The sequence below is a fragment of the Trichoplax adhaerens genome, genomic scaffold, assembly GCF_000150275.1.
Source record: "Trichoplax adhaerens TRIADscaffold_6 genomic scaffold, whole genome shotgun sequence".
NCBI lineage: Eukaryota > Metazoa > Placozoa > Uniplacotomia > Trichoplacea > Trichoplacidae > Trichoplax > Trichoplax adhaerens.
Genome location: NW_002060948.1, coordinates 4,672,072 through 4,688,110, shown reverse-complemented (window position 1 = coordinate 4,688,110; position 16,039 = coordinate 4,672,072). Strand labels below are relative to the sequence as shown.

General features: G+C 32.2%; 3 protein-coding genes across 3 annotated transcripts; all 3 read right to left on the bottom strand.

Moving 5' to 3' along the window:
• Positions 1–4,896: 4,896 nt before the first annotated feature.
• TRIADDRAFT_57631 (uncharacterized protein) lies at positions 4,897–6,582 on the bottom strand (the record flags this gene model as incomplete). Its single annotated transcript, XM_002113408.1, has 3 exons — positions 4,897–5,086; positions 5,341–6,020; positions 6,481–6,582. 3 exons carry the CDS (start codon positions 6,580–6,582, stop codon positions 4,897–4,899), a joined length of 972 nt encoding a protein of 323 aa, XP_002113444.1.
• Positions 6,583–9,699: 3,117 nt separating this feature from the next.
• Positions 9,700–10,762, bottom strand: TRIADDRAFT_57630 (uncharacterized protein; the record flags this gene model as incomplete). The annotated part of the gene is made up of 2 exons (XM_002113407.1): positions 9,700–9,886; positions 10,113–10,762. The coding sequence occupies 2 exons, from the start codon at positions 10,760–10,762 to the stop codon at positions 9,700–9,702; spliced, it is 837 nt and encodes a 278-aa protein (XP_002113443.1).
• Positions 10,763–14,924: 4,162 nt separating this feature from the next.
• Positions 14,925–15,686, bottom strand: TRIADDRAFT_57629 (uncharacterized protein; the record flags this gene model as incomplete). Its single annotated transcript, XM_002113406.1, has 1 exon — positions 14,925–15,686. One exon carries the CDS (start codon positions 15,684–15,686, stop codon positions 14,925–14,927), a length of 762 nt encoding a protein of 253 aa, XP_002113442.1.
• Between the last annotated feature and the right edge of the window lie 353 nt (positions 15,687–16,039).

The following is a 16,039-nucleotide window of genomic DNA, read 5'->3' as shown; positions in this document are numbered from 1 at the left end:
AGTATTATACGCTATCAGGTGGTATTACGCCCCCATAAGCAGCAAGCGATTCTGCAATCTGCGTGCACAAAACGCTAATTACGGTTGGTAATCAATGAATTAATTAACTAATTAATCAACCGCCTCGGGAATAGACCTGAAAGTGGTTGGATTAAAGGTATCGTAGGATGATAAGTAACATCTGGCTATTTTACTGTATATCTGCTAGATGTTTTCGCATAAGTAGACTCTATGCTGGTAGTACCACACACTGAAATATGCTACTAATTGATTAATAACCTTGCTTATACAGGAATTTATGTAAATATATATCTACATTCGCATATGCATGAAGTTATGCAAATACTTTAAAGCTATAAAGCTATCGTACGATGATAAGTGACATCTGGCTCTTCGACTGTATAATAGTATTAATACAGTACTGTACTGTATACTGTATGCTGGTAGTACCATATACTGAAACATTCTACTCATTGTCGGTAAACAAGTATGCAAAGTATTACGATCTGTGGATCCACTAGTCCCTCCTACAGTCCCACCCTCTCTTGAACCGTTAATGCAAAGAAAGTATACGAGGTATTACGATCTGTGTGTCTAGCAAGTCAACGAAAAGTGAGACGGTTGTGGAAAGATACTGGATTGGATATCCCTTTTCGAGAAAATTATAGAGTGTACCGTATTAACTTGGATTGTCACACTTATATTATGGAAAAAGTGGCAAATATCTAGTAAAAAAAGAGATCCAGTGCTGCGCTGCTTTCAGTAATTAAGTTTAGCTTCGCTTAACTTAACGAAAGTTGTGCAACAGTAAGCTCACAACAGTATGCGTAGCAGTCTTTATAGGAATGGAGACTGCAATCCTAATAACATTAAGATAAGCTATGCCGTTAGTGTAACCTGCATTGAATGCTAGTTGCACATGGAATCTATAATGAATCTAGTAAATAAATCATCAAGACTATTACGCGTGTGCTTCGTTTACATGAAGCCGAATGGGCAGATACTATAATAAGCATTATTGCATCTACAGTAGTGCTTATTGTTAATTCTTTTATACTAGTAATGAATTTAATATTCCTAGGAGAGTAGATGCTAGTATCTTTATAGACTCTTTTAAATTTGATTTGATATATGTTAAAGAAGACTGTATTCTACTTAGGATTACGCTATACAGTAGAAAATTGATGAATATCGGTTACAAAATTGATACTGCACATCGTAAGCATCTAGTCATGTACAGTGCACCAAACTTTATTACGTACATATCTGACTTATCCATACTCACGAGTATATATGAAGTTAAATAGAGCTTTAAGGTTTCAAAAACAATATGATAGATACGGTAATTATTTTATATCTTTTGGAGCGAGAGATCCGTGATTTGATTTAAGAAACCTAAGAATAATATACTTTTAAGGTATTTGTGGATAAAGAATAAATAGTGATCGAGTAAACATGCTGTATACTTGTTTGTAGACCTCGTAAAAAATCTAAAATGCGTAGGTAAAATTAATCGAACGGACTTCTCAACTGTGTTCCACACCATCATAACATACTACAATACGATACTCCATTGCGTATTAATCGCTAAGTATAGAACTGCACATTCCTACGTTCTCATTAAAACATAGTAACTTATGTTACGAACGTAACATAAGTAACATAAGGAAATATCATTTCTAGATTGTTTAATTTATCTATGCTGTCATATACAGTAGTACATTAGGGTATTACCAATTTAACTATAGTAAACGTTTCATTTTCTATGCATTCAACGTTTACATGGTATGCTATCACGATTAGGAGCTTACCATCAAAGCATCATGCAAGTTTCAGCTATAAACTACAGTATATTGTTCAGTTATAGCCGATCATGTATAGGAACAGCTTTACCTATGATAATTACTGAATTTGTTATGGTTTACCTCGTTTTTTGAGCTCAGCGACTTATTCAAATTTTAAAATTAGTGCTGTAGCAGTCTATGGATTTTAGGAAATACATGACTTTTCAACAGTGACAAGACACGAGTGCAGTCCTTTTCAAGATTACCATTATCTTATAGTTTACAATCGTAAGGTAAACATTAAATTTCTAATACTGAGAAAAAATAAACAAGCATAAAACCCTAAGTCGATAGGATATTGCATCTTGCTGAAAGTGAGCAGAATTTTATGCCCCGCAAGGGATGATATCAAGTTAAGTTCTATACATTTTTGTAAAATTGACAGTCGTAGCATCTAGGTATAAAATGTTTCTCCTTTACATAAAAGCCAGGAACAATCCGCTCTATTATCGGCCATCTAAAGGAGGAATTTATGCATGAGAAAAAGCGCAGAAAAGTGATAGGCAAATTACAGTGGTAAATACGTCAACAATATCACTTTGACTGATTACAAAATTTCTATCTTAAAAGGTACCATGTACAATAAAGCTACTGAAGTGCTATAAGAGTGATTGCAAATGTACAGTATTTTTTTTAGACTACTGAAAGGATTTATATGGTATAAAACGTTTTAGTGCTGAATATTGGAGTCAATACGGTATAATCCAAATTCTGAAATCTATGTAATTGGATTCTAATGTGAGCATACATGCCTATATCAGAAATTGTACAAGTTGCAATCTTATATAGAAGGCGGCTGCTATCCCTTGCTTCATAACATCATTACATCCATAAACTCGATTATACGGTGAAAGACTTGTTTACATGTATAGCTGATTATAAATTTTCTATTCATTTTATTTGCATCAGTGCTGTCTGTTTATCGATTTAAAAGCAAATAATTACAATTATTCATGGATGCGGAAATAGCCAGTGCACATGTTTACGGTATGCAACCGCTTTTTACTTGCTTTACTTAACGTAGTAATAATTGTTAATTGTTATGTAAAATTGTAACGTTATTTTATACTTATTTCTAGAAATAAATAAATTAACAACGACAAAGGTAAGAGAAATATGATTATCGTTTCACAGAAGTTACAACCAGTAAAAAATCGAATGCTAATCCTGCTTTCACGCTTTGGCCAAACTTTGCCAGCAATAAAATTAAATCATTCTATGACTGGCAATTTATAAGATGATATGGTGATACGGCATATTAAGTGCTGCTTTAAGCGGTTACTTAGAAAGTTTACAATATAATGTGCTATGTGATATTGACCTTGAAATAGATACTTCATCTTGAATGTAGGAACGGTAATATTGAGCATGAACATGTGTTATTGATAGATTCTGGTAAAATAGAGATTATAAGTATCCCCTGAAAAAGTTACTTAGGGCAGCTTCTTTGAGTTCTATTTACAATAGTTTCAATATTGAAGTACAAATAATACAGTTTATAAGATATCTTTGGTCAGTGATTATCCACAGCTTTATAAAGACTATTTATATAGGCCATTTCTGATCGAAATATTATCCTGTTCCGCAATGAAATTACTACTGGAATTTTCAATGTGCAAGTTATGCTAAAGGCTGAATGTGTAGCAGTAAAGTATCAATACTTGTAAATAAAGCCATTAGAAACAATTATTGTTGATGATGTTAGTTGATAGCTGCTACTATAGGAACAAATTATAGGGCCACTTTCAATGTGAATTTACTTGAAAGTGATTCAGTCATTCAAGCATTCCGAGGTAAAAGCCTTATGATACAGTCTTTCATGCAATCCATTATGAAATTTTTGGTTTTGTATACAGGATGTGTGTAGTTCCAGTTGATATAGTAAAGACATAAGATACCGTCAATTATTGCGAACTAGTTTAGTATATCAATTTGCGACATATTCTAAATGACGCTCATACCGTTAACCGATGCTAAGTTAAATCAGCATCATATCAAACTGCAAAAGTTATTATAACAACGGTATTTGCGTTTACAAATAGCAGATAAATTTCTTTCCCACGCCATCACGAGGATTAAAATTCTATGAGACTTATTGATTAATTTATCAGGCTAAGTATAATATTTTTAGTCAGTGAGCTGATAGTTTTACACTCGAACAGAATATACTTGGAGATGAGCAAGGACTATGAGCACTAATAATATTCACATCGAGCTAATTTGATGCTTTACTAAAAGGTAATGCGATTCATAAATTCCACACTAGGTTATACTCTTACCTTGAATTGGTTTACTTAATTAAGGTGTCACTCATTACTTTAAATTTAAGTTTAATATTTAAAAATTCTTTTATATTAAGCCAACTATTCCTAAAAATGTCCTTTATCAAGACATTTTAAAGAAATATCGCGTTATTGTATACTTCCTGTTGCACTGTAAATATAGAATCCGCAGTAAAGGATTCTTTCTTCTAATATACCGGTATCACTCTAATTAAAGTGCAGCACAAGCTTTTCCAAAGTTATTGTTTATATCTGCTAAGTTTATTATTTTTCTAGTTGACAGAACAACAAACATGTTACAATTGACTTCAGCGAGACACAATAACATTTATCCAGAGTAGCCCCTATCGAAAAACTTTATTAATGAGATTAAGAAGCTCTTTTGGCTAAAATATCCACCTCATGAAATCAAAGAGATTTCTCTTTGTCACCCTGAGTGGCAAACGATTTCATTCCTTATTCCTTCCAATTTCTTATAACAATAAACGATGACTATAAAATAATACAGTTTTTTATGTTATAATAGAACTTTGGCTATGGTAATACTTTATATCTAATCTACTTTTAAATAGTATTAAAAACGTGCAAGTATACAGATAGTGTAATTAAGTTTACTAGAAAAACTTTAAGTTTAAATGCCTACGTAATAGTGACACTTTTCCAGCGAAAAATATAATATACATTCTCGATGGGCAGACACTGTCGTTAACTTTGTGCACCCTTAAACTGCTATAGTTTAAGTATATACTGCCATTTATACAGTAGCTTGGTTAATTTAACAAATGAAGGACAAGCGATGCAACTAATGACCAAAGTATCACAGCATTATAAGAAAAGGTATACGCTCCTGATACTATTGCTGAATCAAAAGGTATTTGGAATCGCTTTGCTGTTGTTGCGTTAGGTAAAAGGGTGCAGTCAATTAATTTCTTCAAGGATAGTTGTGCTTTAGGAGGCAAGCTATATTTGAAAGAATTAAAGTAAATTAGCTTACATGTCAAGCTATATTTGCGATCATTTTATTCACTGTATCTTACATACTAACAGGTTATCTACGGCCTATAGATTAGGAGAATCAGATTGTATAAGTATGTAGGCTATATAAATTGTAACCCATTTTAATCCCATATACCTACTTTACCATAACAAACTAATGGCGTAGTGGAATTCAATTAAAGTACTACAGAAATTTAGTGAATTAGAATACTTCTTACCAATGTAGCGCATCATAACATTGTTGTTGATAGCCAGTGGTTAAGATATACTTTTCATCCGTTGAACAAAACGGTTGTACTCCACAAATAAACTGGGTCATTTTCTGTATACACGATGCTGAAGCATTTTGTTTCTTTAATGATTTCTGGAGGTTTTGCGCTGAATTATCATTCAGTTGATCTTCATGAATTAGCCATTGTGGTACCTTAGCGTTAGCATTCGGTTTTCGACAAACTTTTGTATCTGTTGTCAATGGTTTTACACACTTATTGGAAGCATATGTCCCTGAAGGGATGTTTTTGCAAGACGTTCTGTGGAAGGCATCGTAGATAGATTTGGGACATGTTAAACCAGTTTTAGCACAATCGCGCAAGTTGTAGGTTACAGTTTTATTCGCTGAATTACATACAGGATAAAACGCATTGCAAAGAAAGTTTTTAATATCTGTTTTACACTGTTGATTCACAGGCAATTTTGGATTATTTGTGAGTGCGCTAATTATAATCTTTTCATCCTTTGCTAACTGTCCTGCAAAACGAGCGATAACGGCGGGAATTTTATAAGTATAACCACAATAAACACCTGCGGAACCGATATCTTGGCAAGCATCAAGCGTTCCCAGTGAATAAGCAGTGACCATACGTGATGCTCTTTTGTATCTTTCTTTCAAGGACATTTCCTGTAAAATATAGATAGAATATGTTTTTAAATTAATATTGTAGCTGATTCTCTCTGTTTTTTAGGATATTGAATATAAGATATAATAGAAAGTAATGTTAAAATGAATATAAATAGAAAATTGTTATGATTAATTCAATTGAACTTTAATATGAAACTTTATAAAGATATTAAATGACGAGTAGTCTTGGCATAATAACCAAATTTTGTAGCAAAGTGATCTTTAAAACTCCTGATGATCTAAAAATTACTTTTGATGAGTAATTAATTAGATGTTTAGAAGTTTTTCTGAATGGTCTCAAGTCGATAAACTATACACTACGTATTTTGGTTTGTTTTACTAAGCGTGTTTGCTACCTTGTTTTTGGCGAGAAACTATATGATTGAATTAATACAAACCAAGTAAAGACATAATTGGAGACCTAATTAGCTCTTTTTTTATTATTCTATCCATAAATTACCTCTTTGAAATGACGAAAGTCGGCAGACTCATTACCCAATACTAGACATGTACTAGCGATAGCGGTGAGAAAAAGTACAAATTTGTGAGAAATAGTAGCCATCGAGAATGCTTCTGATCTTGGTAATAATCAAGTCGAAATCGTCGGTTTCTGGTGACCGTTACGTTAATACACGGTTATTAATACGTTATGGCTACAGTACTACCGTGTATCTCCAATTAATACTATCGGCACGTTGATAATTACAATTATTATAATGAATAACTCTAGTACCAGTATCCTTGTTACTGTATTCTTATTATAGGGTATAATGCGTATGTAATCCTACTATCCGAAGTAAAATACTTCAAAACATAACAATATCTCACCGGCGTACAGTACCACTATATCAATACAAAAATTTGGCATCGAATTAATTAATATAATTAGGGTTAAGTACTGTAACTAGAATGATATCATTTTTTAACCTTACCTCCAGTCTAATATAGCTAGCCAGATATATCTATAGTAATATACCATACTATGCATACTTCTTATGCTGTAAGCACTTTGCTTTTCATCAATCACATATTTCCAGCACTCTAGATGATCGTGCATTACTCGTGACTTTTATTTCACAATAGCACTAATATTCAAATGATGCTGAGAACAATTGTTTTACAATATTTGACATATGTCAAACAAATTCACGTGATGATCATGAATTTACTTCAAATGTTACCATAATAATGTGCTAATTACCGCTAAAAATGATCCAGTAGTATTCTGGTAGGGATGAGCTGAGATAGCCTACAAAATGACCGATTCTCCATATGGTTATGTTCGTATACATTACATTTGGAAGTTAAGGGTATCTTTGTCGTCCTAATATCGATATGAGTTTACCAAGAACTTGAGAGAGGGAGCAATGAATTATTATTAAATGCTCCACTAATGAACATGCGCTGATGTTTCGAAATCCCTTGGCTATTATTATGCTGTAATACAGCCTAGGCTGCAATCATAAAAAGCTGAAATGAAATCGAGCTTATTCTTGAACTGACGATAGGATAATTATAATTGAAGGGTTTTCACTCCAGTAATACTTAGTATCCTTAACTTAGATATTTTTAAAGTATCTTCTAACCACTGCGCCAACAGAGATATTGTAGATACTGCACTTGAGAGTAAAAAAGTGCCTTGAACACGTTCTAGATTTTCGAACGAGAACGTCAATCTTTATATATTTATATATTATATACATATACAACAATCTATCAACAGATATTATCGATTGAACGGTAATCATATGCAATTTAAGACGGAGTAAAGTTTTGTTTTGGTACTAGCCATCAGTAAAAAAGCGTAGATGTACAGTAGATGATGGGTAGAAAAGTTAAGGACCATGACATCGACATTATAATGAAGTTGTAATTCAGTCCCTAAATAAATCGCGCTTGTACTTTAGATGTTTGATTGTACAAGTACCTATTATCACGAAAGAAATGATTGCAGATCCTCTTCAATAACAAGGCTAACTTGTGCTCGTCAATAAGGTTTACTAGATATCGTAGCTCTTATCATATTTTTTTGGATGCCCTCTCAAACCAGTGCAGCTGTAGTGCAGCGCCCAATATAGCTTAGATTACCATCCAAGATTGTACGAGAATAGTTTAAGTTGTACGCTAGGGTATAACATTGTATCAAGTGTTTTTGCGTCTTAATTGGCGAGTTACTGTATGATTGTGTAGCTGAAAAAGAATTCTGTAACAAATTGTATATATAAACCCTGAATTTTGCTGTAATAATTCAGATAGTCAGATAGTCCTTGGTAGAGGTGAGATGAACCTAACTTATGTAATATCGTGAAATTTACAACAAACTGTAGTTCTTGATTTATTGTTGAAGATCACTTTATCACAATGGCTCGAATTATGAATTACTGTATATCTTATAAAAATAATGGAGTGTAGGCAAGTTTTCTGCCCTCAAATAAAAATTAACAAAGTTATACTGTGCTTTAACACTTAGTCAACTCCGCCTGTCCAACTGTGTGTTGATAATACATTATAAGATTCCGGCTAAAGTCTGATAACCTTATTAGTAATTTTACACTATTTCCAAATAATTTGAGGTAAGATGCAGCAGAGTGTTTTAGTTATTATATTTGGTAAATAGCAAACTTGACTCACTTGGGGTAAATGATTGTTGATTTTGTTATCTAGCTATACCGTAATGTGATTGCCTAAAAACCTATAATTTGTATTAGATACTTTAAAAAACTAATTGTCATATAGTAGAGGGCTATATACTCGTAGTTGAAATATTTTATTGAATTGCAGATTACTGAAATAATCTAGTGGTAGTGCTTCGCACTTAGTAAAATAATTTTAAGGATAAGCACAAACAAATATAGTAAAGAATTCTATCATTTCATACGTATTTATCAACTATAAGTCTATACTATAAGTCTATGAAAATTTGCTAACAACAGTGTCACAAAACAGCTTTGCAACAAGATAACGCAATATACGATCAATAAGTCAATTCCTTGAACCACGTATCAAGGAACGATATCTGCACTATCACAAACACTTTTGCTCTACTAGCAGATTACACAAAGACTTAAACGCCTCGTATTTTACGTTAAACACTAAGTTGGACAATTCTCCTTTATTTCACGATATACTGCATTTATATACTATTCCTCAATAGTTCATGAGTCATAGTTAATACAATTAACATTAGAATCATTTACTGAATTAGATATTAATTTTAGCTACTGCTCCCTTAATGCAGACAACAGTATTTACGAACATAGACATATAATGACTAATACAGAATAGTCAGATTACGATATGTCCTATCACGGAACATTTCCATGATAATTTACAGTCTATCATAAGTAAATTACAATCACAATGATTCGAACTGTAAGCAGATGATTTGCATTCCCTATTATAACTATTATAATTTCAGTATGTGTATAAGTGTCACTGTCATAAAAAGTCAGTGCTATATTAAAATACAGTATATCCAAATTAGAAGTTAACTAAATAAGGATAGTCTAACAGAATTATCCTAACATAGTTATTTCTACTGTAATACAGTATTTAACACTGTAACAAACAGTTACATTGATGTGCATAGTTTTAAGAATATTATCTGTCTGCTACCGTACTATATTATAATCATTAGCATTATGAGTTAGCTAACAGATGATACAAAAATAGTACAGTATTACAGAAATCTGAGAAAGAGGTATGTTACAAGGACCCAGATAGTTGACAGCCTGTAACATAATTGACTTGTTCCTGATATTAAGGCAGCATCATTAGGAACACGGATTGGAGTTGATGTATTTTCATGTGGAAGAAGACTGCAATCGAAGAATTTGTCCAATGCTAATTTGGCTTTCACAGGCAAACTAATGAAATTTTCAAAAGAAAGTAAACCATCATCATTAGAGTAAGTTGCTCATGTTAATTCCATAATTGAATATTAGCAGCACGCTAGTTGTTGGCATGGAGACTACATGGCATTTATTTAACGGTACTGTTAAATTTTAAGAAATGCTCTATTTAAAATAATCTATTTAAAGTACGAGAAGTGTATTGATCTCATTAACTATTTCATAGAGCGATAGAACTTACCATTTCAATGCGTTCATGCATGTCCTTTGAGTAGCAGTGGTCAATAGTTGTGTTTTGTCTGGTGAGCAAAATAGTTGAGATCCGCATACAAATTGTTGCATCCTTTTTGTGCAACTGGTGGAGGCGTTATAAAATTTAAGTGCCGAGGTAATGCCTTGAGCAGAACGATCATTAAGTCTATCTTCATGTTTTAACCATTGAGGAACTAAGAGCTTAGAGGGTGGTTTAGGACATATCGTAGTACCTTCAGTCGACGGCTTAACACATACATCAGTTCTGAATGAACCATTAGGAACAACTTTGCAAAGATTTAAAGCATGGGCTCGATCATAGACTTTTTTAGGACAAGATAATCCGTACGTAGTACAGTTTGGAAGATTGTAGGATATCAACTCAGAAGCCGCGTTACAGGAAGGAAAAAATAATCGGCAATAGAAATTTTTAATGTCTGCCCTACATGAAGTCTTTATTTGTGATGCTGGTGCCAGGTTAAGTGCAGTATTAGTGAATGTTTGTACATCATTGGCTAATAGGTTAGAAAATTTCGCTATCATTCCTGGGGTTTTATAATTTATACCGCATATTGACTTAGCACTTGCCAGAACATCACCACAGAAATTTAGTGGACCTAATGAAAAGGCATTCACCATAGCGGCTCTTTTACTACGACGATGCGCACGATTTTCAGACTAGCAAACACAAAATGTTAAATTAGATCAAAACATTTATGATTGTATCTATGTTAGCACTAATTATTATTTGTGCAACAGATAATTAAATAAATATGAGTCTAGATATTAATAATCAAGAAATGAACTTGTTAACATTAAGGTAACTTTTTAATATTGTTACTTTTGATTAGTAATTTTAGTATAGTGTTTCCGAAATTAGTGTTAAATCTTCGATGTCGGTATGAAAATCCGATAGTTGTTAAGACAGCTATCAGAAATTTTCTCACATCAGTATTTCCTTAGCTCTCATAATGGATTTATAAGGTGCGATATTAATAGTATGTTCCAGGCTTAGGGCATATTTCCTGAGCTATTACACAGGTATATGCGGCATTAAAGGTTGGTAACTAACAGTGAGACTTGATAGATTTTTTGTCAGGATTATGTATAATAATTTATGATGAACTGAGTTCAATTGCATGGATCACTACTCCATCAGAGCTTAGTTTTATGAAACGAACTTGTCTAAAAAGGAACAATTAAAATACATGCTATTTTTGTAGCTAGATTCTGTCTTAATTCCAAACTTTAAAATGTAAGTTTTATCAAATGGCATGCTAGCTTTGTGTACGAATAGATTCACTTCCTACTGATTTGAACTAATAAGATTATTACATTCTAATTTAACCGCATGTTTAACTGTAATTTAGTTGATATAAATCAGCGAACATGTACTAAATTGATACCTTAATCCATCGATTAGGTAGGAGATAACACAATCAGTTTCATAATTAGAAAAGGAGGTACGATGGTTAATGAACATGAACTCATTATGTTATGTTTAGGAGCAAATACAGATAACCAGCGAATTATGTGGCTAATTACTTGATCACCAAACAATTAAACACTAAAATTTGACAAGTGTTTGGATTTAATAAATTGGAATACGTGTTGAATATATCTACTGAAACTAAGCAGATAGATCGTAGTAATCTATAAGTAAATGATTATTCTACCTGAAAAATATTAGATTTTAAAAATAAAATTGATCAAGTATATTTATTCTTCTTACTCTCAGGATTTCCAAAATATTATGGACTTCATTGCTAGCTAAAATTGCGGGAAGAAATATTCCCAAAATCAGAATAATATCACGAAGTCCCGCCATATGAAGTTCAGTTCCGTAGGTCTTCCACGCTAGTTTGATGATTCGTAAATGATAGGATTCAGGCAATTAGGAGCAATATAAGACATAGTGACTTAATGCAATTAGATTGCATGTGTTTCATCATTCTGATTGGAATGCGATTCATCATGTGACTATTTTTATTATCTTTCTTGTAAAATTAAAAGAATAGATGTTATTTAGTATTACATTATCTTCTCTAGCTTCTCTTTATGATTAAATTATATTTAATGCAAAGAACATAAAGAACACAAAGCAATAAGAAAGGAAGAACTTAAATAAATACACTTACAGCGATCGGTTATTTATTTCAACGTATTGTATTGTTTCTTTAATAAACCAAAATCCTATAATGAAAAGCCGTCTAACAACAATCAGTGCGCCCTATCTAATTACGAAAAATGCATGCCATAATTTCACGTTTGCTTTTCTGCCTAGAGTTCCGTTCAAAGTGAATTGGGTAGATTTTGTATTCATACAGTACGCTTTACTAGTTGAATTCAAAGTAATACAATTGCTATTGTAGGTGACAATAGTTCTATTTCGAGCTTGCAATAGACATGATAAATTGTATTTAATTCTTGATGTAATTGGCCGGTAAGAGTCTTAAAATAAGTTGCATAATGTAAGAAAATCTATTTACATATTTACTAGGTTGATGAACACTAAATTAAGAGAAAGAGATAGCAATATCAACATATTTACCTATAGACATTTTCTATATCACTATAGTTTCTCTTAAAATAAAGATAATTTTTGTTAACAACTTTAGTTCAAAACTTGACTTTGCGTCTCAAGTTAGCTTGTGCTTTTCTTATTCCAACTACTGAGCTGTGACAGACAACGATATGGAATGCAAATGTACTTAAAATGTTGCAGGTCCAATAACTACGATATGTCTGATTAATTTAAGATATTTCAATGTTGCTTGCTACCGTCTTTCTTTAGCTTGAATCAATTATCACTTAGAACTGATTCAATTAAGAGCAATTACTTACTATAGTGTTCATCAAATAACACATAATACATCTAACCTTATGTCATTATGAACTTTCCAACAACTAAAAATAGATACCTATCTAAAATGATGTCATGCCTGTTACTTTTCATGAGGTGTACGTCTTCATGGAATTATTTCACGAGTTGTTTTTACAGTTGCATTTCTAAAGGCGATCTATATTTACTGTAATAATATATTTTGCTAGTTGAAATTGCATGTTTAATGCACTTATTATTATTTGATACTTTTATTACAAAACATTTACAGTATATTGTAGCTAATTCAGTTCAAACTTTTTATAATGTAGTACTTAAATATTGAAATTTGTGAATTTGACAATATGACGTGTTCTGATTCTCATACATGGCAAATAATGTTTAGAAACTCTACACTATTAATAAAGATAGCATAATGTAATAGCTTGTAAGCGTAATTTTAATTGCTAACAGTAGCCCTGAAAATATAATTTCAAATAGATTTTGCTAAAAAAACTCCAAATACCACTAATAAACTACTTTGTAAGTATCATGGTGATTAATGCTAATGCTGTATTCCTTAAATATCGAGATAACAAGGGTCTTGACTAATTTTCATTGCAATTTTTATTAATAACAGTGTAAATGTATTAGTCGTATCGAAAATTTTCAATTCTTACAGCGCTTAACGATAAATCGTTCATTTCAACAGAAATTCATACAATCTTCGCAGTATACGAAGATTATACACAGGAATAAAATCAAGAATCATAGAAAGAAATCCAGAGTATACTTGACTCGATAAGAAATTCAGTTTAATAATATCAACTCTTATTACGAATTTGAACACTACCTCAGCGAGAGTAGACTCCTTTTATTTTCTGACAGAATTTCTATTTCGAGTATTAATACTGTACCCTACTATAAAATTGGTCTAAGCCAGGCAAAAAAGGACCATTTTTGTATGAGTTCGTCAATTTGAGTAGTGCTCTCAATTTATATTGTCTCTTCCTCCTCGTAAGTTTACGCAAGATTAAAATATTGAAATTATGCTGTACTATATAGCACGCAAAAAGGCTTTACAATTTGATAATGAAATAGTGATATATAATTCATATTAATTAAAATACCCAGCAAGCTATCGTGTAGCGGTCATAACAGCCTTAGTAGACAATCACTAGAAAGCATTGCAGCATGGTAATATAGCAACTTCTAGATCAAATTATATAAAAGGAAGAGAAATGGCTTAGTTATTGAAAAATGCAGATTGGCACATTATATTCAAAGTACTATTAATTTCTTGGCGATTTCTATAGAGTAACGAAATCTTATATTATAAACGGAAATGCGAAATTACTTACAGGTGTTTACACACTTAGCTAGCCACCTCATATTTACAATATGCGAATGTAACTCGACAAAAAAATTAGCTCTTTCGCTAACTTTGTTGCAATTAGTTTTATCGTGACATATTATATTTTAAAAGGAGCAATTTGTGAAGTAATCACTGTATATAACTGATATGAATGTTTATAAACTGTATCGCATAGCATTACTACCCAATATTGCGTGATGCAATGGTTTACCAGACGATATAACATTAACAATTAGATTTTTAGTCCTTTTACTGCCTTTTAATTAAAGTACCAGTAATATCCAGAATTAATTCATGAAATATAATCAAGTATGCAAAGTAATTAATTGCTTTTAGGCACAAATAGGAGAATGACTATAACTGCATTTAAACGTAAAAATTAAAATAAGATCGCTGCTTAAAAAGTTTAGAAAAAGAAATGAGGTGGTTGCTTCTGTAAATCTTTTAGAAATAAACTCTTTATTCTACATCTAGGTGCTGAGCTTTATTTAAATCTGGATCAAGCTACAGTTGAATGGTTGAGGCATTGAATGCTCTCATATCTTGTACGTAATTGAAATTTTTGAAATAATTATCTACGTCGCGATATAGTATTACCTATTAATTTAAACGGCAGTGATAGTATTACTATTTGCATCATCTAAACGTCTGTACTTAAATGGATTAAAGGAAAAAAGCTTTGAATGATTGTTAGATGTATTTTCCCATGAATACGCTGTAGTATTGCTGCTATTTTTACTTGTGTATTTCTGTCTGACTACTTCCAGTTTAAATGCACGTTCGACTGTTTTATCTTTATCTTTCTTCTTTTTTCGTTCTGATTCTTGTTTTTGACGAATTTCTCTCAGTTGACGATCAACGTGGCGCTTGGATCGATATCTACAACACATACAACAAAGTAAAGAGGTTCCAGCTATCGCTATAACACCAGCTGTTACAGGTATGACGATAGGTAAGACATTTCCTGTGATGATGCATTGATCAGTATGCCAGGCATCATTACCACAATCCCCCCGAAATGGTTGGCTTTGGCCTGATGGCAAATTACGACATGTATTATCATAATTGCACCAATAACATTGGCTACTACGATGAATACATTGATCGCAAGAACTTCGAGCAATATTACTTGTACATGGGTTGTTAGGTCGAGTTGGTCCTTGTGTAGCCGGTGGATTGACCAAATGAACATTAATTGTGATGTTGTTGGAGTTTGGGCGATTCACTTTCCTGATTTGATTCTGCCTTCTACGATGAGGATTAGAAGTGACCGTTATATTGCTTTGGCTGTTGATAGAGACAAACTGGATAGCTAGCACTATTATTAATATTAGAAAGGAACTAAATTTTGAGTTGGACTCAGCCATTAGCATAACCGATTTTCTCTATTATAATAGTAACCAATTTAATGTCGAAGAAGGAGTTAAAGTTATCGAATATTATTTTCTAACTTAATCGCAAACGTGAGATCAGATGTAGAGAATTATGAGTTGTATGTATTATTGTGACTAAAACACAGATGATGAAATTTTCGGCTTGATATCCAGTGCAATATTATTACCGTACTGCTTACCTAAGATAGTGAATGATGTAATTTAAAAGTAGCCAATAGGTTAGAGTATTTACATTTGAAAACATATGGTTAGTTAATGACATCTTTATCTCGGGTATTAAAGAATATTATAGGACTGCGATATTATCACCACTTTTTAAGTTCAAT